Source organism: Alligator mississippiensis, chromosome 5 (genome assembly GCF_030867095.1).
Source record: "Alligator mississippiensis isolate rAllMis1 chromosome 5, rAllMis1, whole genome shotgun sequence".
NCBI classification, from domain to species: Eukaryota; Metazoa; Chordata; order Crocodylia; family Alligatoridae; genus Alligator; species Alligator mississippiensis.
This window is the reverse complement of record NC_081828.1, coordinates 175,939,623-175,966,313: the sequence shown is the minus strand read 5'-3', so window position 1 is coordinate 175,966,313 and position 26,691 is coordinate 175,939,623. Positions and strand designations below refer to the sequence as shown.

At 40.1% G+C, this 26,691-nt stretch overlaps 1 protein-coding gene across 9 annotated transcripts in view; it reads left to right on the top strand.

The window, feature by feature from the left end:
• Positions 1–26,691, top strand: part of AKAP9 (A-kinase anchoring protein 9) — a 217,712-nt gene that overhangs the window by 155,664 nt on the left and 35,357 nt on the right. For 6 of the 9 annotated variants that reach the window (XM_059729014.1, XM_059729016.1, XM_059729012.1 and 3 more), the window contains 9 exons: positions 2,032–2,244; positions 3,560–3,598; positions 4,829–5,061; positions 8,908–9,027; positions 18,181–18,357; positions 18,550–18,654; positions 20,001–20,153; positions 20,496–20,675; positions 24,534–25,622. In XM_059729014.1, the coding sequence (XP_059584997.1) occupies positions 2,032–2,244; positions 3,560–3,598; positions 4,829–5,061; positions 8,908–9,027; positions 18,181–18,357; positions 18,550–18,654; positions 20,001–20,153; positions 20,496–20,675; positions 24,534–25,622 (2,309 nt within the window). The remainder of the gene's footprint in view (positions 1–2,031; positions 2,245–3,559; positions 3,599–4,828; positions 5,062–8,907; positions 9,028–18,180; positions 18,358–18,549; positions 18,655–20,000; positions 20,154–20,495; positions 20,676–24,533; positions 25,623–26,691) is intronic. The other 3 variants (XM_059729017.1, XM_059729011.1, XM_059729018.1) reach the window with 3 other exon arrangements.

Here is a 26,691-nt window from a genome sequence, read left to right as displayed (position 1 = left end):
TGATATTCTCTGAAAATGCATTCTCTTTGGCGTAGGCCAAATAGAGATGATCTAGGGTGTTACAATATTCTAGACACAGGGGCAGCCAGCCCAGTATGCCAGGGTTCTCTTTCCCATAACAACCAGTGTATTGGGATCCCTGAGACCTGTACATTTGACACTGTCATTAAATATATTACTCCAAGGAGAGTAGAAGGCATAACCCCATTTTGTTCATGGGGCAGCACACCCCTCAACCAAAGCCACCTGTGAATCTTAGAAGATAACAGGCCATGTTGCGGCCTATTTTATAGACTTATGCTTGAGCAGCTTCCCTTAAGATGCCCCCATCATTGATATAGGTAAGGCAGTGATAGAAAGTTCCTCTCATGCCTTTTATAAAAGGTATTACATGCAAGTACAAGCATCTGCTTTGTTCACTTCTTTTGAAAGAGCAGCCCTTCAGTCATAGAATCAAAGGAAATTAGTGTTGGAAGGGACCTCAGGAGGTCATCTAGTCCAACCCCCTGCTCAAAGCAGGACCATCCCCAATTAGACAATCCTAGCTAAGGTGGAGTGTAGCTGGGTCTTTAAAACCTCCAAGGAAGTAGATTTCACAGCCTCTCTAGGTAGCCTGTTCCAGTGCTTTACTACCCTCCTAGTGAGAGAGTTTTTCCTAATACCTAACCTAAACTTCTCTTGCTGCAACGTAACACCTCTGCTCCTTGTTCTGTCATCTGCCACCACTGAGAACGGTCTATCTCCAACCACTTTGTAACTGCCCTTCATGTTGTTGAAGGCTGTTATTAAATCCCCCCCATAGTCGGTCTTTGCTCTTCTCCAGATTAAATAAGCCAAGTTCTCTCAACTTCTCTTCACAAGTCATATTCCCCAGCCCTCCTCATTGCCTTCTGCTGGACTCTCTAATTTGTCCACATAATTTCTGTAGTGGGGTGCCCAAACTGGACACAGTACTCCAGATGTGACCTCACCAGTGCTGAAGAGAGGGGAAGAATCACTTCCCTCAATCTGCTGGCAGCACTCTTACTAATGCAGCCTAGTATGCTGTTAGCCTTCTTGGCAACAAGGGCACGCTCTTGGCTCATATTCAGTTTATTGTCCAGTGTAACCTCCATATCCCTTTCTGCAGAGCTGCTGCCCAGCCAGTCAGTCCCCAGTCAGTAGTAGGGACATATCCAGTGTGCCACCTTGGTTGATACACTGATTGGAAATTGGCCATAGTGAAATACACACATGGCAAGCCCTTGAAAAAAGGAAGAAAACTATCTTTTTCAGTAGCATGTGTGGTCCCCTTGTGTATTCCAACCTCTGGTCTCCATCCTTTGTACTTCAGATTCTTACATGTTCTGGAAGACATGTAGAGTAACACAGTAGAGAAGGAACTGGAGGGGTGGTTGGCCCTGCACTTTGTACTGTCAGTACAATGCAGAAGCAGAGCATATGCACAGATCACATCATGGGTAACTGGTGCCATCTGACCGAGGGGGGGGCGGGGGGTCCCCCCGCAACCAGTCTCGCTGACTGGGGGTGGGAGGCGCCCTGAAGTGCCAACGGCACTTGCTCCCAGAAGTGCCAGCGGCCCCCATTCCCCTGCCAGTGTTCACAGAGGAGGCACCGGCTCTGCCACCTGCCTCTACACGTAAGCAGGGCGGCCTGTCAGGGGGTGCACATGTACCCCCTCTGCATTGCCACTGGATCACATGGACACCGCACTGTACCTAGACTCCTGGCAACCCCAGGCAAACTTTTAGTATCAGGCCCCACTTCACCAGAGAGAATTACGATAATCAAAAATTATCATTTTGGGGCCTCTTTTCTGTCTGGGCCCTGGGAGCCGCCTGGTTCACCCATGCCTGTGTCTGGCCCTGCATGGACACAACTAGCAAAATTAATCTGGTCTCTGGGCATAGAGCACGTGAATCCAGAGTAGAACATGCATAGTGACATCACATGTGAAATAACTTGAGTAACTGTGAGAGTAAGTAACTTTTCTTTGCTGTGCTAAATTCATTTAATGTTTCTATTCCACAGGTCTTATTGATGGTTATGCAGACGAAAAAGCATTTCTGGAAAAACATATCCAGGAAAAAATAGATGTAATAGACCATCTTGAGCAAGAGCTGCTCTGTACAGGTAACAAATTGCAGGAACTAGAGGCTGAGCGACAGCAGATTCAGGAGGAAAAGGAGTTACTCTGCAGACAGAAGGATGCCATGAAAGCAGGTGCAAGATCTGCAGAACAGCGTACGTACTCATCAGAATCTTTCTGTGAGGTTCTCTCATATTTCACTATTGAACTTCTAATACATCTGCAGAAGCCTTGGCTACCATGTTTCTTTTTTATATTCTTCATAGAAAAACACAACATGGCCAACATTTCATACTTGAGCAACTGTTGGTGCCAAACCCTGTATTTAGCCATCTAAACAAAACTAGTTAATATTCAGATTTCAGACAAATCACAGCCGCTAGTAAAGCCAGTAAATAGCTATTGTTGCTTAGCAGTTTTGAAAAAGTGGTCACTTTCATTTACCTGCCCAAATTTAGCCTTAAGTGCTGACTCTAGAGAGATCCAAATATGGAAGCGATGGCCTATATATGCTCCTTCTAAGAATAGTTACAGAGATGTGCTACCATAGCTTCCTTAGGAAAACCTATTCAGGTACACTGGATTGCTATACATGCTCATTTAGGCATATGATAAGGCACTGAGGAAGGCTTCCTCACAGAATTCCTTTCAGGGACTCAGTGGTAGGGTAGAATGCAAAAAAGATTGCATGAAAAGAAAAAGGCATTATCTCAACATAACCAATATTACTCACTCAGCACTCCCAAAATAAATTATGTACTCTGGAGAAAAAATATCTTTCAACCTTGAAGAGATACCTTCTATTGTTTATCACAAGGAAGGAACACTCCCCAGTAGTTTACTCAACAAATGTTTACTTTTATAGAAGTAAATCCTCCTTCAACAAAAAAACAAAATATCTTTGATTGAATATTTGTAAAGAGGGAAAAATTAGGGCAGTAATGTTTAAACAGTGCTTATCTCTTGGTAGTTAGTGCTGGGAATGGAGTATCATATGCTAACATTTTATTTTGTGACCAAGAGTTTATGATCATTGCAAATACTAAAGATCTTTAGAACATTTCTTGTGAACATGTATTCAAACTATGGTTCAGTTGTAAACTATACCATCCATGATCTGTTTGTAATCTCAACCTTCTATAGTTATGCAACAGATATTGTTAATAGCAATCTGTTAATTCCTATACTGCAGCAAAGCAATCCCAGTTTACAATTTTGGTAGTTTTATATACCTTATAAAATGACTTGGAAATATAAAAATGTGTTTTATAATTATGGAGAAAAAGTACATATATGTAATTCATACCAGAATAACACAACACATTCCTTGAGTTATCACTACAACTTTGTCATTAAATGCCACATCCTCTCTTTCAGCTTCATTTTCTTTTACATTATTGCACCATGATAAAACTGTAGCTGGCATGTGAATTACTTTGCTTCTCTCTCTTTTTTTTTCTATTTTCCTAGGCCTAGTAGATGCTGCAGTCGATGCAGCTCCCCAAGCAGGTGTGTTTGTATATTGCATGGCCAATCTTTAATTGGGTGGCAGACTTGCATACTGACATTTATTAATCAAGGATTTGGGCTTTCAGCTTATTGACCTTAATTCTTACTGGCCTGCAGCTTTGATATTATATTTTACACTCACATTTTTCCTTTTTGATAATGTAATCTCTTATTATTTCTAGGCACAATATATTAATATAGATTTAATAAGCACATCCATTCATAACCATCATCTTATTCACCTTTGAATTGCAAGAGTTCAGGTGGTTTTGGAAGTTCTTAATAGCCTTTTGATCATTATTAACTTGTAAATATAATTAAAATAATCAGTTTTTTACTAAATATTGTTTTATATTGATATGTACTACTTACCTAAAGAGACAAAATTTGGTTAAATATGATGTAAGATGATGGTGTCCAAAGGATCTCTCTTGGGTAGCGAAAGAAATTGAACTTATGTGATGGCTTTCCTTTACTATATCCAGTATCAATAGTTTGAGAAATTTTTCCATAATTAATTTCACTTCTTAGTCTTGGGTCTTACCTCAAGGGATGCAAAAGTTTGGTGACATGGCCCTTGAAGTATAAACCTTAAGAGTCTTGTTAGAATGTATTTGAGCTGTATCATATGTGCTTCCCAACCCTCTATGAGGAGAAAAAAATCAAAACTGGGGATCTGTAAAAACCACTGCTTTTTGAAAGCTCCAGTTACAGGTCAGTAATTTTCTTCTCTGTTTTGTAATCTGATTGAGTGATACCTTTCAGTAATTCCCTTCAAAATATAGCATATACATTTAATATACATATAACAATTGGGAGTAGATTAATCTTCTGGTAAAGGGGATGAGAAGATGGTTGGGTTTTCTATACCTAGCTATAAAGCTTTGGACCCTCTTCAGTTCTTCCAGAAACCTATATATTTTCCTACATTGTACCAGTCAAACATATTTATATTAATATGAAACTTGGACAATAAAGTTATACAACTCTTCTCTAATAGCCTGGCAAAGAAAATAACAGTATTCTAGTAGTTTCTTTTTAGGATTTAATATGGCTTTGGGGGTATTGCGAGTATTTTTATGTGGAAAGTACTAGATTTAAAAAAAAAAATTGTAAAACCCAAGCCTATTCACATCCTTTATCTGGGTACAGCATGGGGACAGAACCCGAGATCTGGGTTTGCTGTGATAACATGCAAATCTAAAAGCTGTTTGGTGCCTTTATAACCAGAATTACTGGAGGAGACAGAAAAACTAATGAAGGAAAAAATAGAAGTACAGCGTCAAGCTGAAAAAGAATATGGTGACCTTCAGAAGCAAGTTAAGGCTTTGGAAACAGACTTGGAGGAACAAGTCAACCGTTTTATAGAGCTGGAACAAGAAAAAAATGCAGAATTGATGGATCTAAGACAACAAAACCAGGCTTTGGAGAAGCAGCTTGAGAAAACAAGAAAATTTCTAGATGTAAGTACAATGAAAGAAAAAAAATATTTCATGTAGCAGGATGGTAACCTGTTCTGCATTTTTTTGCAACAGCAAGAAATTCTGTCTCTAAGGCTTTGAACAAAAAGTGGGGTGGGGAGTCTATTATTGGCTTTGTAACATGGTGTCAAGTCAGTGGATCCACATTGTGTGCTGTGTTTTAAAAGCAATTTAAAAGCAATCTCAATGCAATTTAATACGTTGGCTGGGAAACTTATTTTTTTAACTATTGATAGTTTAAAAATTTTCTCAATTAAAAAAAAGATCTAGAAATTTCTAAAATTAACCAGGAAAGTCAGTGTTTCGAGTTCCCGCTAACTTTGTGGCAAGCTGTGTTGTGTTCTCCAGTGTATAGCAGGTTAAGTTGAGATTTTCAAAGTAGGCAAATAAGGTTCCCAACTCCCATTAAACTTCAGTAGAAGTTGAACATCTGTCTCTATTAGACTGCTTTGAAAATTCCAACTATGAGCCTTTCATTGGTTTGGGTACACGGAAATTTCCCTGGCAGCATTTCCAAAGTTGCTTGCTTTATTCCTTTTCCATCCGCTTCACATGCATCTGAAATCATTCCATCTTCTAAGTTTCACTTGCTGCATACTCTGAGTAGCAGCCGCAGCTATATTTCCTTCCATTCATCATACCTTCCTTTGCCCTGCCACCAAGTTGTCACTGCAGCGTTCTGAGCAGGCTTATGTTCAAACTATATTCCAGCTCACATTTCATCCATTTTTAACTTTTTTTGTTGCAATAATTCATGCAGTTTTTGCACTGTCAGGTAGGTATGATAGCAGGCTGCAGACATCTGACCTTCAAAGAAAGTTTGAAGACTGAAGCTTATTCAGATGAGGGAAATTGACTGGGATGTATTGGACTGATATAATACTCTACCACTTCAGTTCTGTGATGGGGGTCATATCCAGATTTTTAGTTTCTATAGACACAATTGCATTCTCCCAGTAGAAAAAAAGTGTACAGATTAGCAGCAGGTCTTTTTGAGTTTTCTGAGTTCTCTAACTTTCCACCCAATCTATACCCTATATTTATAGATGGCTTATTCTGATATTCTAGTAAATATTCTCTGATTTATTTAAATTTGTTTCACTGAAACTTTTGGAGCTGGACTCGACCAGTTTTCTTGTGAATGTGAAAGGTATCGGTTAGGACTTATGGTTCTGTGAAAGTTACACTTCTGGAAGGAAGGATTTCTTATCTTCCTTTATCATTACGGAATATTGCTTGCCACAACCCTGTTTTTCTCTTCCCCAAAATTTATGGTCTTCCCTAAAGAAGACTGCTTTTTATCTTATCTTTTAACTTATCTAGATACATAAAAAGATATCTATTACAGTAAAAGAGCATCTAATACATTTGGTTACATCCATTACTTTAAGTTAAAGCCATGACATAGTAGATTTGGAATATTTAACGTATGGCCTTACCTTATAATGTCTCTTTTCGGGCCTTGTGGTCTTTTTAATTGGATCTCATTACTGGTTTAGCTGAGCATGTTGATGGCTTCTTTCATTTGCTGAAAAAGCTGGTTGTCATGTCTGTACAGGTGCATTTTATAGCCACTCAGAAATGGAGTTTTGGGCCTTCTGTTTAGCCATACCTCTGCAGTTTGACTTAATCCCTTTGAAAATGGCCAAGGAATTGGAGCCTTGATGCAGCAGCTAAGTGCTCCACCCCTCTCCATGCACTCCTTCAGGTCAGCTCTCAGGAGTGCAAGGACTGGAGCTATTGTCTTGTAGGTAAGAAATGCGAAGGTTCCCACCATGGAAGAATGTCCTCCTCCTGCCAATCAGCTCATCGGCAGAATGGTGAGGGAGGGACATTCTCCCAGGGCTGGAACCTCCCTGGGGCTGTCTGTTACCTGCTGCTTTTCAGCAGCTGTCAATTGCCACTTGACAGCGTGCCCCCATCCAAAGCAGGAGAGGGCTGGCTGTCAGTTAATGGACTTCCCTAAAGATGGTTATGGCCCAGGGAGCAGCCCTGTAGTGCCCTCTGGCTGGAAAGCTTGCCTATGTAGTTCTCCAGCCATGGGGCTGGAGAAAAATCTGCACAGTCCAGCTCCCGGGGTATTTTTCTATCAGAAGAAATCTTCTGGTAAAAATGAATGTCTGTATGCAGCCAAAGTCTATGTGCCACTGGATCCACAACTGTACAGATCTAGATGCCAGAATCACTGCAGAGAAAGAGACAGAGTACCAGTGTTTCTATGCTAACCCACAGACTGGATAAAGCAGCACAGAAGAGTTGCATAGAAGCTTTTCATCCTGCCTGGAAGTTTGAGACAGGTGGGTTTTATTCCATTAGTTAGACCTTCACAACAACCAGTTACTGCTGCCATGTGTAGGGATGAGTGAAATTTATATTGGATGGATTATGTTATCCAATTATATTGAGCATTTTGTGATGCTTCTTCAGCATAATTTATTAAGCAGTGTTAACTAAAGGACCTCTTCAGTCTCTTTTTATCACTTACTTGTACTTGGCTTTGTCATATAATTTTGTATACTTCCGAAATTGTTGTTCTACTAAAATTATATATAGGTTTCCCTCACTTTATGCTGTACATGCGCTCCTGGAAAAGGGCGCATAACTTGAATTCACGTAAAGGGAATCCACTTTACAATGTAACAAACAGGGATACATTCCAGGACCTTGACTGTACCCCAGACCCATTTCTACCATTTTTACAAGGCAATTTTGGTACTTACCAACAGCAAACAGTACACACAAGCACAGGGCACTATCATAATGGGGGTGGCAACTACAGAAACACATCGCAGACAGCGAGCAAGGAGCACAGATCTACATAACAGACTATATGTTAGTTTGCGTCACTCCCACGATATACCACACAAAGCAGCTGACTGTGGGCTTCCACCTCACCAATCGCATAAGACTGAATTTACCTCACATATACTGAATTTTTGGTATTAAAAGGGTCATTGCATAAGAGCGGATTCGCACATATAGAGCCTGCATAAAGTGAGGGAAAACTGTATGTTCTTTTTCTTTTCCAGGGCTTGGAATTAGCAGCTCGTGTAAAACTCATCTCCATAACTTAATTACAATTTGGTTACCCTCAAATTGCAGCTGTTGATATTGCTTGATCAGAATGCAGATATGCAGATAAAGCCTATAACAGCATTACATTTTCTGGTGGTACTTCACTAGTAGGCTAGAAGTGAGTACTTTATATCAACAGTTAGTGGAGGTTGATGCTGTATCTCAGTTCATTTGACTTCTCTAAAATACTTTGTTTTTGTGCTAATCTGGCATGAAAAATAGGAAAAAAAATAAATACTCTGCTGCAGTGCATTAAAAATTTTACAAATGTCAGGTAGTGTGTCTTGAACAAGTTGAATTAATCAGTGTGAAAGGTGAATGAAAATTTGAGCTAATTTAGTGCTTTTAATCTGGCATTTGGAGTTGGTCCCGGGTTAATATTAGTTATGGTTATGGGCATATTCAGGGTTTAACTTCTACAGGCAAGTTTACATTAGTAAATACATTAAAAAGTAAAGTTTAGGCCTCTTGTTGGCTCAGTAGAGCAGTGTAAATAAAACAAAAGAAATAACTCTGATGTCGGTATCAAAAAATAGTATTGGATCTACTTGTTTCTTTCTGATATTTCAAAAAGTAGCATCAAGTAAAGTGGGCTCCCAAAAGTGGAAAGATTCAAAATAGAAAATGGGACCATCTCGCCTAAAATCCACTGATATAATTAAGACAATAACATTTACCCAAAATAAGATGGCATATGTGTGATTTTGAATTTTGTAAAAACTTCTAAGTAACATTATTACAACTAAATTTCAGGAGCAGGCAATTGATAGAGAACATGAGAGAGATGTGTTCCAACAAGAGATAGAGAAACTGGAGCAACAGCTTAAGATTCCACAAAGATTTCAGCCTATCAGTGAGCATCAAACCAGAGAGGTAAGATTTTGAAGTATAATGCCCTTTTTGGATGCATATAACAAAATCAAATGACTGGGGGCACTGTACAAAAAAAAAAATTCAAATTATTTCATAATAAAGAGAATCAGCCTCTTTTGCAAAGCAAGAAGGTAAATCTATAGATGAAGAATAAATGGGTTTTTGTTTTGGGAGGGGTTTTCTTTGTTTGTTTTTTGGGGGTGGGGTTTGAAACTAGAATCATACAGAGCATAGCTACTTTGGTGTAGTAAGTTTATTTGGAAAACTAAGGTAAATGGAAAATTTTGGAAAATATTCGTGCGTGTCATCATTATATCTAGTTAACCAGTATTTGTCTACATCATTATTTGGCCTAAGAATTGAAGCAGAGATACATTGACATGTTTTTAACAGAAATTTCTGGTGCTCTTGTATTTTGCATGGGTCTAAGATGTTGTGGGTAAAATTTTAGGGCATTGAACTTATTATTTCAAATTATTTCCACCCATTTGCTGAGCCTGTCAAGGTCAGCCTGGATCGCCCTCCTGTCTTCAAGTGTGGATGCTTTGCTGAACAATATGGGTCCAAGGACAGAGCCTTGGGGGACCCCACTGGTCACAGGGCACCATGACGATTGACTTCCATCAATTGCCACCCTCTGGGTCCGACCACAGAGCCAATTCCCCAGCCAGTGGATCGTGGTGGACCCAAGGCCACAATTGGCCAGTTTCGCCAAGAGGTGATCATGGGATACCAGATCGAAGGCTTTTTTGAAGTCAAGCTATATGACATCAATCTTTTCTCCCTTGCCCAGGTGATAGGTCACCTGGTCGTAGAAAGAAATGAGATTGGTCAAGCAAGACCTACCCGCAACAAACCCATGCTGGCTATCCCTCAGGATGTTGCTGTCAGCCAGTCCATTAAGGATGGCCTCTTTAATAAATTTTTCTAAGACCTTCCCCAGGATAGAAGTCAGGTTGATGGGCCTATAGTTTGCCGGATCCACTGTCCTCCCCTTCTTGAAGATAAGCACCACATTGGCCTTCTTCCAGTCTTCGGGCACTACACCAGAGCACCAGGAGTTCTCAAAGATCCGTGCCAGAGGGTGGGCTGTGATGCTTACCAGCTCCTTGAGGGCCAGCTGACTTGAAGTTATCCAGCCTCTCAAGGTGTTCCTTCACGAGGTCAGCATTGATGGAGAACAGGGGATCTCCCTCACCCGGACCTCCCTGTCCCATAGTGGGCATGGGCGTCCCATGGGACTGATAAAAGACCGACAAAGTACCCATTTAATAGGTTGGCTTTTTCCTGGGCGTCAGTAGTCAGTTGTCCCATCTGGTTTAGCAGGGGTCCAGTGTTGCCCTTGCTTTTCCTCCGGCTCCCCACATATCTGAAAAAGGACTTTTTATTGTCCTTGATACTCGTAGCTAGTTGGAGTTCAGTTGCAGCCTTGGCTTTCCTGGTTTGCTCCCTGCAGGATTGGACCAGTGCAGAATATTCCTCCTTGGAGGTGAATTCCATCCTTCATCCTTTGTAGGCCTTTCTTTTTAGCCTCAGGAGGTCTGCTAGATCCCTGGAGAGCCAGCGGGGCTGCTGTGCCCTTGTGCTGCCTTTCCTCCGAGATGGAATAGAATTAGCTTGTGCACTGAGGATCACTCCCTTGAGGAGCAACCACTCTTCCTGAACTCCCCTCCCCCTGGAGTTGTGGTCCCTTCGGGACATGCTCACAAGCCTCCTAGGCTTGTCAAAGTCGGCTTTCCTGAAATCAAGGACTTCAGTGTTGCTGACTGACTTGCCAGCTTTACGGCGGATGGTGAAGGTGATCAGCTCGTGGTCGCTATCACCCAGCTGCCAACTATTGGCAGAGTTGACCTTAAAAGAAAAAAGCAAAACAGGTATATGGTTACATTAGAAAATATTTGCATCTTATGGTTGGTCTAGTGACACTGCAGGCAATTACAATTTTTTATTTTAGTGTGAGGGGTATGGGGAGAGTTGGTATTTACTATTCAGTGAGTGCTTCTGCACATTCATTAATGCACTTTGGGTAATGCACATTAAATCTAGTACCTCCAGGGACTGTACATGAGCACTGAGGCTGCTCTGACACTGTGGAATTCCTGTGCTTTGTAGCAGATTCGATTAACTGAATCTGCTGAAGCGTGGTGGTTACTGCGCTTCAGCAGCCTCCTGCACCATGTGTATCAACGTCTGCACTTAAAAATGGTGGCGGGGGTGCTTGAACTAAAGCTAGTCAAAAGAGCTTTAGTTCAAGTGCCTCTGCTGCTATTTTCAAGTGTGGGGACACTGATACAGGAGATGCAATGGTACTTTAATTAGAGCAGCTGTCAGAGCCGCTTTAGTTGAAGCGCTGCCCCCCACCCCCAGAGCATGTGTAAAAGTGCTTTCCATTGTGAGGTACTTGAAAAATGCACTTTAGCCTATTTTAATGCACATTAGCTAAAGAGCATGGGTTTTTTGTGATGCTTTAGTACACATTAAAATAAGCTAATGCACATTACAGCGAATGTTGTAAACACACCCAATGTGATAAATATTTTTTGTTCCAGTTATTTTTCTAACTTAATGTAAATATTTCTGGTTTTGACTGTTCCAAAACTAGCACACTAAGTAGCTTGGCAAAATAATTCAAGATATTTTTCTTAAATACTAATAATATTTTATAGATTTTAGTAATTGTATAAAATCTGATGAGGGGGACTCAATAATTAGGAAGAAATAAACAATATAAGATGCAGCTTTTCAAGATACTTGTTTACAAAGTGCTGATTAATCCTTTAGGAGGAATTTTTTAACATAAAATATATTTAGTAGAAGACAAGTTAAATCTATGTCTTTGATGTTCTGTAGGCTTCTGTTCTTCCCTCTCTTTTTTTTTTTTGCAATATATTAATAGATTAAGTATTTGTGATTGGATACTTGTAATCACGTAAAACAAGTTTGTTTTGTAACTTTATAGTTAAGGCTTGTATAGGTCCCCAAAGTTTGTGTTAATATCTTCTACTTTGAACTCCTGCTTAATTTTACCAGTATACATGGGGATTATCACTCATCAGTTAAAGGCCCAGTTGTTCTTTTATACATTACTATAGGTTCTAAGAATTCTGGTGAGATCCTTTCTCAATATTTGTATAATGATTTATTGCAAGAGGACTGCTGCAATGAATTGTTCTATAATTGGTGCTACTGAATAAAAAGCAAGAAATTCTGTATGTATCTATGCATAATCTGAGACATTACAACATTTAATTGGTACCAAGAATGTTAATTACATTCTAAGAAGGTACTGGTACAAGCAGTTACAGCATTGCAAGTAAGAAATAGTGCTAGTGGTAGCACTAGTACAAAACGTAAGATTTATTTGATGCATAGAAGTAATCAAGCATTTGTGTTCACTCATAAGCTTTGAAAAGCATAGATTGCATATAAAGAACTTTTAAGCAGAAATTTCTTTTAAACTTTACAGAACTTGTCACTGAACATGATGACAGACAGGTAGCATTTGCTTTTGCAAGTTGCATGTGCCATAAAGTTCTGGGATGTGACTGCCATCAATATGGATAAATGAATAAATCTTTATCCATCGAACAGGCAAGGACACGGGGAAGCCAATCCAGAGGCAGGAGTGTTGTATCCATTTTCTAGTTTTCCTGCAGTACAGGTGGTCTTTTCAAGCTGATATTATAAAATTGGATAAAAATAGGAACTTCTACTATGATATTCTGGGTGGGTGACAGTGGTACTGCTACAGTATAAAAATGGTTGGCAGAATGCAGGGTAGACATGTGTCTTATAGATTAAATGAATCTTAGATGCATAAGCTTTCATGAGCAAGCATTCGGTTCATCAAAGGTTTTGAAAGGACATGCGGAGAACAAACTATCACATAGAGAGAGTGATTCAAATACAAATGACAAGAAAAGGAGGGAGGTGGGGAATTGGGGGAGGGGGACAATTCTGAGAGAGAGAGTAATAAACCCAAAGGGACGTGAGGGTCAAAAAGGCTAATCCAGGTAATGAGATAAGAATCTGTAATCCTTGTTTTTACTTAACACAATCCAGTCTCTGGATGATTTCTTTTTCCTCAGTTTTGTCTTCAAGTCAGCTTTCAAGTTCTGTTGTTTAAGAATGAAGTCAGTAGTGGAGTGCCTGGGAAGGTTGAAGTGTTCCACCACAGGGTTTGTTGTGTTTCTTGATGTGATGTCGATTTGGTGTTCCCTCATTCTTTTGTGTAAGGATTGCCCCATTTGGCCAGTATAAACAGCAGAGGGCACTGTAACCAGGTGATGGGATGTTAGCAGAGGAGCAGGTGAATGAACTTGGGATGTTATAAGCCGTGTTATTTGGTCCATTCATGATGTGGTCTTTGAGGGGCACAGCTTATACCTAGGTCTGTTGCAAGGCCTGGTAGCCTTTTGCTAGAGACACTGAGGTTGGGGGAAAATCTATAAGCCAGGGCAAGTTTGTTCTCCATTGCTGCCTTGTAATGGTGGTCATATTAAAGGAGGGATTGGAGGTCATTAATAATGGCTGCTTTTGCAGACATGAAGAACAAACAGTGCTTTACTTTCAACTCGGCATGCCCCCGTGCCGAGCACAGCACATGCCCAGAAGAGGCATCATGTTAGTTTGACCCAGCTCCAACATCTGTATAGATCAGGCGATTTCACCAGGGCTTTTTTGGCACTCTTATCTAATAGCTAGAGATCTCTGGAATTTGCTCCAGAAGTGTGCAACTCAGCCAATTCTTTAATCTTGGAGTTTCCCCTGTGTATCCCACGCCTCATTGCTGATTGGCGGAGGAGCCCTGCTTTCCACAACTGATGGCCAAAGGGCAAAAATTGTGGCATAGTTAAAACTATGGTTTTAAACATGATTGGCAAAGGGGCCCCAAATTACCAGGTGCAGGCAGCAAGTGTTGGGGCCCCTCTGCCAATCAGTGGCGGGGAGGGATGCGGGGGGGAAATTCCAAGATTAAAGAAGCTGCCGTGTCATGCACTTCCAGTGCAAAGTCCAGGGATCCTTACTAATAGCTGATTGAATCAGCTTTAGATAAAAGCACCAAAAAGCTCCACCGAGGTACCCAGTCTATACAGATGCTTGTGAGCTGGGTCAAACTAACATGCTTCCTCTTCCAGTAAAGCACTGTTTTTGATTTGTTGGGTCTTTTGCACTGTCAGTGGCCAGTGTGTCCCACAATGTTTAAGTTGGGGACTGTAGGTGACTACCAGAGGGATTCTGTTGGCCTTATCTTGGGGTTGGTATTATAGCAGGTTGGACTGGGATCTGAGTCTGATTTGAGTGGCTATGGTTTTGGTATTGTAGGTGTAGGGGAATCCCTGCTCTAGATATTTAATAGGGGTGGGCAAAGCGGGCCCTGTTTGATATGGATTTGGCCCAAATCAGGGACAGTGATTCGATTCGTTGATTTGGATCAGTGCCCCTGATTCAATTCGGCCAAATCCAAATCTGAAGATTTAAATGTTTTTCTCTACATACCTTGAGGTACTAGCACGGTTTATAAACGCTGCGATGCTGGGGTGCATGGAGCATGTCCCACAGGAGTGCAGAGGCGCCCTACATATGCTTGGCAACAAACCTGGAAGTAGACTGGAAGTACTTCCAATCCACTTCTGGGTCTGCCAGGAGCACATGGGGGCGGGGGGCCCTGCACACCCCTAGCTCAGCAGTCGGCCACAGGAGGACCCCGGGTGCCCTCCCCCTCCTCCCTCCCCCCCCCCGACCCAGGAGGCACCAGCTGCAGAGCCGGGGGGGCTCCCATGCTTCTGTGAGATGTTCCATGTGCCCCAGCATCACAGCATTCATGAGCTGCCTGCTACCTAGAGGTATGTAGAAAAAACATTTAAAGCTGTGTCTATGTACGAATCGCTGAATCTTTCCAAATCCGTCCAAATCGATTCAGAGGGTTCCAATTCAATTCAAAGAGATTAAAGGGTCTCCTGATTCAATTCGGCCACTGAATCAGGCTGAATCTCTGCCAAATTGAATTGGGTACTGAAGCTTTGCACAGCCCTAATAATTAAGGTGTGCATCCTGGTTGGTGGAATCAGAGCACGTACAGTTGTAATGTAGAGTTTGGCTGTAAACAGTAAGTCTGGTGGTGTGCTTAGGGCAAAAGCTAGTGGTATGGTTTGTTCAGTGAACTGAGTGGTGGTAATTGGAGCTGTAGTAATTAGGGCTGTGTGTAGCTTCGGGTGCTGATTTGATTTGGAGGAGATTCAGCCCAGTTCGGTGACCGAATCTCTGAATCCAAATCGAATCGGGACCAATTACAAAAGGTCTAAATTGATTCGAAGTTCTCCGAATCAATTCAGAAAAGATTCAGAGAGCTTTGTTGATTCAGGCAGTCCCTGCCTGCTACGGTAGGGAGCTGGACCCAGACTCCGAGCTGGTAAGTACGGGGTGGGGGAGGGGAGGCTGGAGTAGGAGGGGGGACCTTGGGGGGACCCCTGCCAGGCCCCAGCCCCCCTGAGTGCCTCTCCATGGCAGCCCCACCTGGCCCCAGCTCTTGGCCCGTTAAAAAAAAAGCCCCCACTCACCAGGTGCTGCTGAGCATGGGGGCAATCCCCTGCCTGCCTAACAGCGGCTTTTTTTTTTTTCCCCCCCGAAGTGCCAGGAGCTGGAGCAGGTGAGACGGCCATTGCTGGGGCTGGGAGAGTGGGGGTGGGGGATGGGGCCTGTGTGATTCAGAGATCCGGCTGATTCAGTAACAGCCAAATCTCCGAATCAGATTTGGCCGAATTGAATCGCTGTCTCCCAAATCGGCCTAATCCAAAGTGAATGCTACCTGCTTTGCACAGGCCGAGTAGTAATCTGTAACTTAATGGAAAAATTCAGAAGCAGGCAGCTAGCAGTCATATTTCTAGTTTGCTGGTGGAAAAAAAATGCCCCTTTTAAAAATATTATGTAGTAGAACCTGGATATTTTGCATTGCGGGGGCTTGCAACCCATTTAATTTACAGCAGATTACTGAATTCATGATGAGGCAATCAACTGACTTAAGTAAAAACTGCAGCAAAGGATTCAGCTTCTCCACTCAGCTGAAGCACCAGAGTAGTCCCACACAGATGACTGGAAAACCGCATCCTTTGAAATAAGTTTGAGCAAAAGCAGTCTTACCTAACATTGCTGTGGTTCTGTATATCCTGACAAGTACACAATCCTCATCTTCGCAGGGAGCTAAGGAATCTGGGTTTTACTGTAATACACCCATGGATCTATCACAATATGTAGCTGGAAAAGATGCTGGAGTTGAGATAAAAATTAAGGAAATCAACAAAAAAAAAAAAAGACCCAAGATGTAGGCACTTTTAATCAGAAGAGTGTCTTATATGATTTTTAAAAGCTGTAGTTAGAAGTACAAATCATTTGTGTCCACTGGAAATTGTAATGGAAAACTTTTTGGTAATGTTACAAGTAAGAAGAATAGAGCTGTCTGTGTTGTAAATGAGCTTAAAATAAAGAAATGTCCCAGTGTTGTTAAAAATAGTGGTTGTGAAGAAATCACTGAAAGAAAGCATGCATTCATAAAAAAACAAAAAAAACAAAAAAAAAATTCAATAGATAATGGGACCCCAAGCCACAGAGACTAACAGAATGATTGTTATGACAGAATCAAAGAACAAATAATCTTATATACTACTATCTAAACATATCATAGAGCATAGAAAAGTAGAGCTGGAAGAGACCTCAGAAGATCATCTAATCCATCCCCCTGCTTAAGGCAAGATCATCTCTGACTAAATCATCCCAGCTAAATAACGTCATGTTTTGGGGTTAAAAATTCTGTCACTGAATGTGACAGACTAAGATCTAATAAGCTAAAAGTTCTTTTATAATGAAATTGAATCAGTAAGCTTGATTCTTCTATTTTATTGCATAGAAAATGTGATAATGTTTTGTAAAAAAGAGGCTTATTCTGCTCTTGTTATAACTGAGATACTGCATTATACCAATCAGTTTGTGAAACATTGTTCTGCTCTCCATGACTGCCTTTTATATTATCAACTTTTATCTTTTTCTGTCATTCTGTTGTTTCTACAAGAATGGAATATTTAAAATACTTTCCTATATTCACTTCTCTTTTCCCTTTATCTGTTCCCCCTGGGATGTCCAACTGGTGGCCTCTGATTTTAACAGATGAGATCTAGTTCTGCAGTTCTCTCAACTGTGGTCTATTATCCCTCTATTTCCTATTTTTCAAATTGTTTTAACACTAACTCTAAACTACCCCATAACTTCCTCTGCTAAATACTGAAAAGTAAATGTTGCATTTATCTGTCCCATGTCTCTTACTATTACACTCTGTTTAACTTTGTTTTCAGTTATCCTGATCATGTTATCCTTACATCTCCTTTATCTCACAAATCTCATCTCACAAAGGTTATGAGAACTGGGCCTAGATCATTCCTGATGAAAGCTTCACTTTATTTCCTTCCCATCTTGACTACTGTTCTTGAGCCTAAATGTCTGAAATTAAGGAGATTACAAAAACTTTGCTATCTTCAGCTCTTAAAAACCTAGGCAAGGAGGTTTTATATCTGTATAACTTGAATGTAAAAGTAGTAAAGTTACACATGTAAGCTGGTATGTTTTTAAAGTATGGAAATGCATGGTTGCATTTACCCAGACAACTTTACCTCAGCATCATAGCAACACCCACATCTCATCTTTTATTTTTGCCAACTATATTTGGTTCCAGGATTCTTGCCATATGTACTTTCTTAGAGCTGAAAGCATACCAGAGCTGTAGGTATTCAACTTGTTCCCCAAGATTGAGATACCTCTTCCTTGGATGTTGTAATGATGCCTCCCACTGTTGGGCTATATAGAACATCAGGCTATCATGCCATCATGTCTTTAACTGACTAAGAAGTCTGAGACTCTTCCAAAGGACAGGTAAATTTTAGGGTTTAGCAGATTGGACTGCACAGGACACAGTTCATCAGTAACTTTATATTTATTGGATATGGAGTTACAGGACTTTAATCCTGTGTTCTTTTTCATCAAGGAGATGAAGATTTATAAACAGAAGGAATATTTTCCCCATCAAACATCTATGTTGTTTAGTAATGCTAAAAACCCATTCCAGTATGATACAGTACATTCACCTTACTTCTGTATTATCTCCAGGTTGAACAGTTAACAAACCATCTAAAAGAAAAGACAGACAAATGTAGTGAACTTTTACTTTCCAAGGAGCAACTTCAGAGAGATATACAAGAACAGAATGAAGAAATTGAGAAACTTGAATGCAGAATAAGAGAACTGGAACAAGCTTTAATTATCAGTGCAGACAAACTGCAAAAGGTATTTTTTTTTTGTAAAAATGCCTTATTTCTTTTTCTATTTCATTTATCTAAGAACAAGGTAATGTTTGTTCAATTTGTAATAAATAAAAAAAGACAAAGTAACTAATAGTATATTATATGATATCTAGTAAAAGGTATTGCATCTACCCAAAGAACCTTGCCTAGGTAATAGTATAATGCTTATTTAAAGGTTGAGGAAAGGAAGCAGTTTGGAGCTGCCAAAGTAAAAGGAGAATTGCCCCTTGAAGTACAGTTGCAGGCTGAACAAGAAGCTGTTGACAGAAAGGAAAAAGAGGTATGTTTGCTTTTTGCTTTAAGTTATTATCAGTGATTTTTCTTCTGAGGCCAGCTCAATGAAGTCATCTCCTATAAGCTGAGCAGGTACAAGCATATACACTTGTGAAGAGAATGCTAAGTCCCTGACTCACATTACAATTATTGTGCAATTAACTAGTTAATTGCACAATAAATTTAGACATGCTACACATGCAAAGTAACTATTGCACAATAAGAGTGGCCAAGCAGCCAAAAAAACAACCAGCCAGGCATAAAGATGTTACTTGAAAAATGTAGAATATCTTTGTAGCTGGTTTCTTTCAAGCTTTAATGTGAACATGTGGCGTGTCACTACACAGAGTGATAGTGTTCATCCAAGTCTTCCAGCATCTGAGGGTGCTGAACTGCTCGCTCACAATTGCTCGCATGCTCTTGCTCTTCCACCCCCCTCCCCCTGCCCTTCCTGCAAGAGATGTCTCTGATTCTTGGTGAACTTGGCTGCCTCAGGTACCTCAGCAGGAGATCTTATGACTCATGTCCCCACCTCCCTTTCTCCGATCAGTGTTCAAAGCTGCTCCTTTAAGGAGTCCTTAGCATCTCTTCCCTGAGAGAAGCAAATTGTTCATTGACACTCAAGGCAACATGCTTTACTTGCATACCATAGTAATCCATGAGAAGGAGAGGGAATTGGTTTGGAAAGCTGCTGGTGGGGACAAGATGGGGAGAGAGAGAAAGCACAAACACATAAGCACCTTGTAAGATATTTTGGAATAATTCGAGCCCCTTTTCTCCCTTCTCTCCATCTCTTCACCCCCTTCCTGTACTAGGTCTCCCCTGTTCTGTACTAGGGCTAAGGGAGCAGCTCCTTCATCCAGAGAGAGCTCAGAACTCACTTCTCATTAACAGCATGTTAGCTGCTCATTAGCATGTTGAATGGGGGGGAAAAAAACTTCCTTGGATTTAAGTATATGTGATTATTTTATGGTAAGCAGAATGGATTTAGGGAAGTCCTAAAAAGAAGAATGAGTGAATATTGTCCACAGTCTGATGCCTAAAATCCTCTTTTGTTTATTAAAAAAAAAAGAAAAAAGGGAGAATCAAATAGTATTTCAATGGAGATTATAGAAGTATTCATCCTGAATAGAAGAATATTGGGCCATAGCCTCATAACACTGATATTGAAGTCAGTAGAGTTACTTTAGATTTACGTGAAGTAAATGGAATTTGAATTAATCTTATCTAGTCTAACAGGGATACAGTCAGATGAGGTAGGTGTAACAATGCATGGAGCTCTATAAAATGTGGCCCTCATTACTTTTGCTTATGATCATTTCAACTTTTGCTTCATTTACTTTGGATATATAGATCACAAACCTTGAAGAACAATTGGAACAGTTTCGAGAGGAATTAGAAAACAAAAATGAAGAAGTTCAGCAGTTGCACATGCAATTAGAAATCCAGAGAAAGGAATCCACTACACGGCTGCAAGAACTTGAGCAAGAGAATAAATTATTTAAGGTAATTGTCAAGGTAATGGAAGGAGATTTCACGAGATAGGAGAAGATGGAAGGCAGTTATAGGCCCTTGAGGCTTGTGAAAGAGAGCGAGAATTATCAAGCAAGTCTATCATTTCATACCCATTCACCCTCAGTGAATTCTCCTGTAAAACCGAGATCCAAAACTTAATGTCTCAAGTGTTTTTCCAATCAACTTACAAAATATTAAAATTTTCATATAGCCATTCTTTATTTTGTGTAATCTTTATTTTTCAACTCCTATAATTTAAATAATCAATTAATTGGATATTCTGGAAAAGATGCATAAATTATACCACATCTATGCTTTGACTTTTTTTGGTAGGATGAAATGGAAAGATTGGGACTAGCTATCCAGAAATCTGAAAATACATCCATTAAAGATCATCATCTAGGTGCTGGAAAACTTGTTCAATTTGTGCAGGAAAAGGAGCAGAAAATAGATCATCTTAATGAACACATTTCAGAACTACAAGAACAACTTGAAAACACAACAGATAACAAAGTACGGTCTTTGGAAATCTTTTGCAGTGTTAGTTTGTTTCTAGCTGTTACAAAAAAGCGATCTGATGAAGGCATTCATAGATATCTTGTATAAAATTGGAGTGTTCCACTCAAAACAGTGCTCAGAACAGCTGTTTAAATACTGCATTTCTCTCTCTAAATACTGTTTAACTCCTGATCCTCCAGATGCCTGTTAGTGTTTATCAGGATGTGGGCACCTGAGTTGTATCTGTGTGTTAATTAAATTCATTTTTCTATTATGAGCAATGAAATATAATGAAAGATGTACACTAGGTTGACTTCTGGTGCCACCTGCTGGATAAAATCAATCATCAGTGTTCACTCTTTTAAAACTGTTGAAGCTGTGAACTGAGGAAATGTAAATACATCCTTGTCGGTCACTAAAGCCCACCCCCTCCAATTACAATTTAACTTATGCTGGATGTACAAGCATTGCAAGCAAGAAACTTGAAGCAATATATTAAAAATAGAAGATGGATTCACTCACTTTCCAATATTTACATGCCTTACTAGTTACAGCTTTGAGCTGTTTCCTAAATTTTTATTTTCCTGTACAGTAGATAGTGATGCAAATTCTCTTTTGGCTTTGTGTCCAATTTATGCTAGACACTAGGTGAGGAGAGAAGTTCTCAGATGTCACGTAGAAAGCAAATTGAATAATTTATTGTGGTGACATTTTACCTCATGTTTTAATAGTTGTAAACATTTATTTTTGCATAAAATTTAATGATTATTTTTATCTACAAAGACAAATGTCCTACCAAGAAGCCCATCAATTAAGTGCTGACAAGCAGCGATGCCTAGGGCTGTGTGAACTTCCGTTGACTTCCATTTCAACGTTTTGATGGGGCCAGCAGCAGCACTGATCTTCCTAGCATGGGCTGTGCCCAGCGCTGGTCCCAGCCGGCAGCACCAGTCTCCTGTGATCCGGCAGGCAGATCAGGGGCCCTGCACTCCTGGGAGGAGTCAACAGAGCCCTGTAGCCCTCCTGGGGGTGCAGCAGGCCCCCTGATCGGCCTGCCAGATCACAGGAGGCTGCTCCTGCCACCTGGGACAGCACTGTACGAAGCCTGCACCCAGCTCTGGGAAGATAGGTGCTGCTGCCAGCCCCAGGTGACAGCACCTGCCACCTGTAATCTGACAGGCAGATTGGGGGCCTGCCTGCACCCCGGGAAGGCTGCAGGGGCTGTGCCAGAATGCTCTCAGGGGTGCGGACCCCTGATCTGCCTGCCAGATGACAGGAGGGTGGTTCTGCTGCCGGGGGCCAGCAGAAGGGCCCAGGGCAAATCAGCTCATGCAGGGACCCGCCTCCGCCCTGGGATTGAGGTGGAGGCAGGTCCCCGCATAAGCTGATTCACCCTGGGCCCTGCACCCTCCTCAGGTGGGCTCTGATACGGGGCCTGGGGCATATCGGCTGCAGGGGCTGTGTCGGACTCCTCCCAGGGGTGTGGGCCCCCAATCTGCCTGCTGGATGACAGGAACCTGGTGCTGCTGGCTGGGGCCAGTGATAGCACTGATCTTCCTGGAGCTGGATGCTGGCTGTGCCCAGCACCATCCCAGCCAGCAGCAACAGCCTCCTGTCATCCGGCAGGCAGACTGGTGGCCTGCACCCCCCGGAGGAGTCCAGTACAGCCCCACAGCCCTCCTGGGGGTGCGGGCAGGTCCCAGTCTAACTGCTGGATGACAGGTGGCTGTTGCTGCTGGCTGGGATGTTTTTTTTTTAATCACTGCCTTTGAACAATTTTCAAAATATTTTTTCAATATTTATGCATAGCCAAATTTTGAAGAATTTTGTGTGCAGGATTTCATCACATTGTATTTAATGTTTTACTAAAACTCATATCTAATTGTATGGCATATACAATTTTATGTCTGGTTCTTCCTCATAAACCCACATTGCTGCTACTTATGCTTGTGTTGTACACTAGAAGATTTTTTTTTAGTTTTCCTTAATAGATGTTCTATTTTTTTTAGTAAGGACTGAAGTTAAACATGGTAGATAGTGATTTCTGGGATGCCATTGCCTTGCTTTTTTTTAATTATCTTAAAATATCAGAATGCAAAATCAGCCCTACCAATTTATATAGCTCACATTTTCCAACTATTCTAATGCTTTTTACAAGGTAATTCTATATGTTTACATTACTACCTAACTGGCTGTATGTATTGAAGGATGGAGTAGAAAAGGAAATTAATTTTAATCACTAATTTTAGCCCAGCCCTTCTTTAAGCAGCAGGTTTTTTCCCAGTTAATTTTTTTCTGAATATTTTCTAAAAGCCCTGCTCACTCTCATTAACTACTTCAGCTACCATAAATCATTTGGGGTGTTGCTATGGTTGTCTTTTTTTATACAAGGCTTGACTGACTAAATATTCTTGTTTTGATTCTCTGCTTTCTTTGCTGTTTGAATACAAGTGTTTTTAAAACCTCAACTCTTGGAATTGTTCTTTACAGAGCCATGTTGTCCACTTTGTTTCTTCCATCCTTCTTCCTTACAGTGGTTCTGTGCCTTTATTATGGCATCTGTAAGGGTCTTTGGGCATTCTTCTACATTTTTGGAATAAGAAAATTCCTTTCACTGCAAATCGCATATTATATTTCTTAATTCTCCAGAGCTTACTCTCTTGAAAGCTAATTCTCTTCTAATACTTCTGCACTTGGTAAATCTTTTCACTATCTTATTACTTTTACTTCCACTGATGTCAGATTTCCCTCTTACTCTTGTATTCCTACTCATTTTACTCTCTGTTAGCAAGGCCTATAATGCCACCTTCTCTGATGATTTGCTGTACTTTTTGGATCTAAAGTAATTGTTCTCTTTATTGGGGAGCTTCAGTGATGACAAATTCAGCTGTAACTTGTTACTTAACTAATATCTAAGCACACAAACTTAATAACCTTAAATTCTATTAACACTGCCCCAAAAATAATTTTTGCTCTTTTCTGATCATCACAAAGCTCATCATTGCTGAGTGATCATTTCAGCATTATAGATTCTTTTGACAAATAGCGCTATACTTTCATCACTCTCTTCTTTCAGTAAATTATTGTGCAAAATAAATCGCTTCATTACAGCTAAGTTGTACAATATATGTATATCAAAGAAAATATATATTATTTGTTTGTACTGATCAGCACTAATATGGTGAGGGGCTTACATTTCCTTTATAAATCTAACTTTTAAGTGTTACAGGCAATTTAAAGGTTTACCTATATACTATATGATACTGTATGAATCTGTTTGGAAAGGAGAGCTTTCCCTTTTCAAATAGTGAAGTAACATAGTCTTAAACTGGTCTAGTTGAATGTAGTATAAAACTTTTGTTTTTCTTCAGTTTGGAGGTTCTAGTCCTTTCTAGAATAAGGGAGATTATTTATGTGGTTTACTGAAGGTAACATGTTACATAAGCCTTAGTTTCTTGGATTCTTGTAGTCAAGCTAGTGTTGAAAGCCTGATCATGAACAGAGATCTTCCAACACAGACCTTGTTGCTTTGGTAGTTCATTGGCCTTGGTTGTAATTTTCTCAGAAGATGGGCAAGTCTGAGCTGTAGATAAAATAGTGGAGAAAATATGAAGGCTTCAGCTTTCACAAAGCCTTGTAGATGGTAGGTAGTTCAAAACGTTCTACTTTTTCTGAGTCCCACATAGAAGTACTTTGACTTATACAGATCTGAGAGACACTCCATCAAGAGCATTTCAGTTATTGTGGATGTACTTCCTTTTACAAGTTATCAGGCTAAATGATTAAATGAACTGCTTCCGTACAGACTAGAAGACTTTCTTCTCTGGTTATTTAATAATTATATATCATATATTTCTTTCATTGACTTCTCAGGTAATTGAAGAAAAAAATGAGCATATAAGGGAGCTTGAAGCCCAGATAGAGTATCTAAAAAGTGATCAAGAACGTATCAAGAAAAACAGTGAAGATGAAATAGAACAGTTGAATGAAGTGATTGAAAAACTTCAGCAGGAATTGGCAAATATTGAACGAAAGGTACCTGTAGACTTTGCTTCCTTTCAGGAGGATACAGAAAGTCTGAAATACCAGCTTGATACACTATTGGCAGAAAAAGCTGCTTTGGAGATGCAAGTGGAAAATAATAGTGCAGAAGCCTCTCGTACAAAGGATGAGCTTGAGGAAACCAGATTAAAAATAAATCAGTTGAAGCAAGAAATAAATACGTTAAAGAGGGAACATGACAAGGTAACAGAAAAATATAAATTTATACTGATGAAAATTGATAAGGCACAATTAGAGGACAGAGGTGAAGACAAAAGTGAAAAATTGGAAGAAGGCCGAAGTGAAAGAACACAAGAATTGTTAGAAAATGAAATGCAACTTAGGGTTGTTGAAGAAAAGGTCATAATCGGTAATCTGGAGGCAGAGCTGCAGCAGTATCAGGCCACTATTAAAGAAAAGGATTCAGAACTGTGCTGTTGTTACAACCAAATAGAGAAGCTGAAAGAGCAAGCCCAGGCTGAAACAGAAGTGCTTAAAAAGAAAATCCAGGAAATGAAAGAAATGCTTGAGGAAAAGTTAGCTGCTGCTCTTGTCAGTCAAGCTCAACTAAATGCAGTTCAGGAACATAGTAAATTCATGCAAGAAATTCAGGCCGCTTCAAAGGGTGTCAAAGAATCAAACAGAAATACACAAACAGAAAATTTAAATTGTATAACTGAAGAAGAAACAGAATCAAAATTATCAGTATTAACAGAGAGACTGTCAGAGATGGAGAACAAGCTGGCAAAGATGCAAAACAACCTGGAATTAGAAAAAGAAAATGTAGAAGTTTCACGGAAAGAGGTTAAAGAAAAAGAAAAGAGACTGTTAGAACTTCAGCAGTTAGTAGAAGAGATTAAAAACAAACACAAAGACGAGATTCAAGAGAGCCCTAAGCAGGCAGAGGTGCAAACATCTGAGGTAAATATTTGCGCACCACCTGACCTTTTGCTCACTTTACCTACAAATAAGGCAAAACACTTCTTTAATGAGACTAACAGTAGTTGTATTCTGTCATTGCAGAAGACATATAGTAGATATCCATTTATGCATTATTCTTCTGGAGTTACAAAGACATGAAAAGTTGTGCTTTAGATAAATTCCACTGACAGTTTCCCATAAAGATTTAGTTAAAATATATTCAGCCTTTTCTTGGACTTGAAGTCTTTAAAATAAAAGACACATTTTCTCTATTTTATGACTTTCTACAGAAGATAAGATAATTGTTGTATTTGTTGCGGTCAAGTTGATTTTGTATTACTTAGTTTGGAACATGTGTATTGATTTACTTATGAACGTAATACAGTAAAAATGTACAAGCAGGTACACTTCATTCAAAGGGATTCCTCAAATAAAGATTTTTGGCCATATATAACCAAGACCAACAGCATCACCAGCTCTATTTATTCTACTTATATGGCTATCATTACTATAATCATTATAAATAGCTCTCTTCACAACCTCAGGAGGAGGGACATACCATTATCCTCATTTAAATATGGCTGACTGAAGCAGAAAAGGGTTCAGGAAGCATATGACAGAGCAAGGAATTGAACCCACATCATCCAAATTGCAGATCAATACCTAAACACTGGGGCGCAAACCATCCTGCCTCTCTTTATAAGGGGTCTTCTCCCTATCTCTCTTGGCAGTTCTTAAAGCCAGTCTCTCTGTCCAAGTCCCTCTGAGGTGTTTTACACTTATTAAAATAGTATGGATTTAGCAGTTGTATATTTTAATATTGGAGCTATTCAGCACTATTCTTTTCCAGAAAACTATGTTCTGTTTATCAGGAATGTCGCCCCATCTGCCTTTGGAAAAAATACAGGCATGAATTCACTTGGCACAGAATTAAGCTGACCTCATAAAACTGTAATGTAAACTTGAGATAGGTTTATCATTTAAGTAACAGTCTGACTGTTGCTGTGTCCTTCTTCATATGATTTTGTTTGACCAGGAGGTTGTTTTCATTGCACATGGAGGAAGGAAT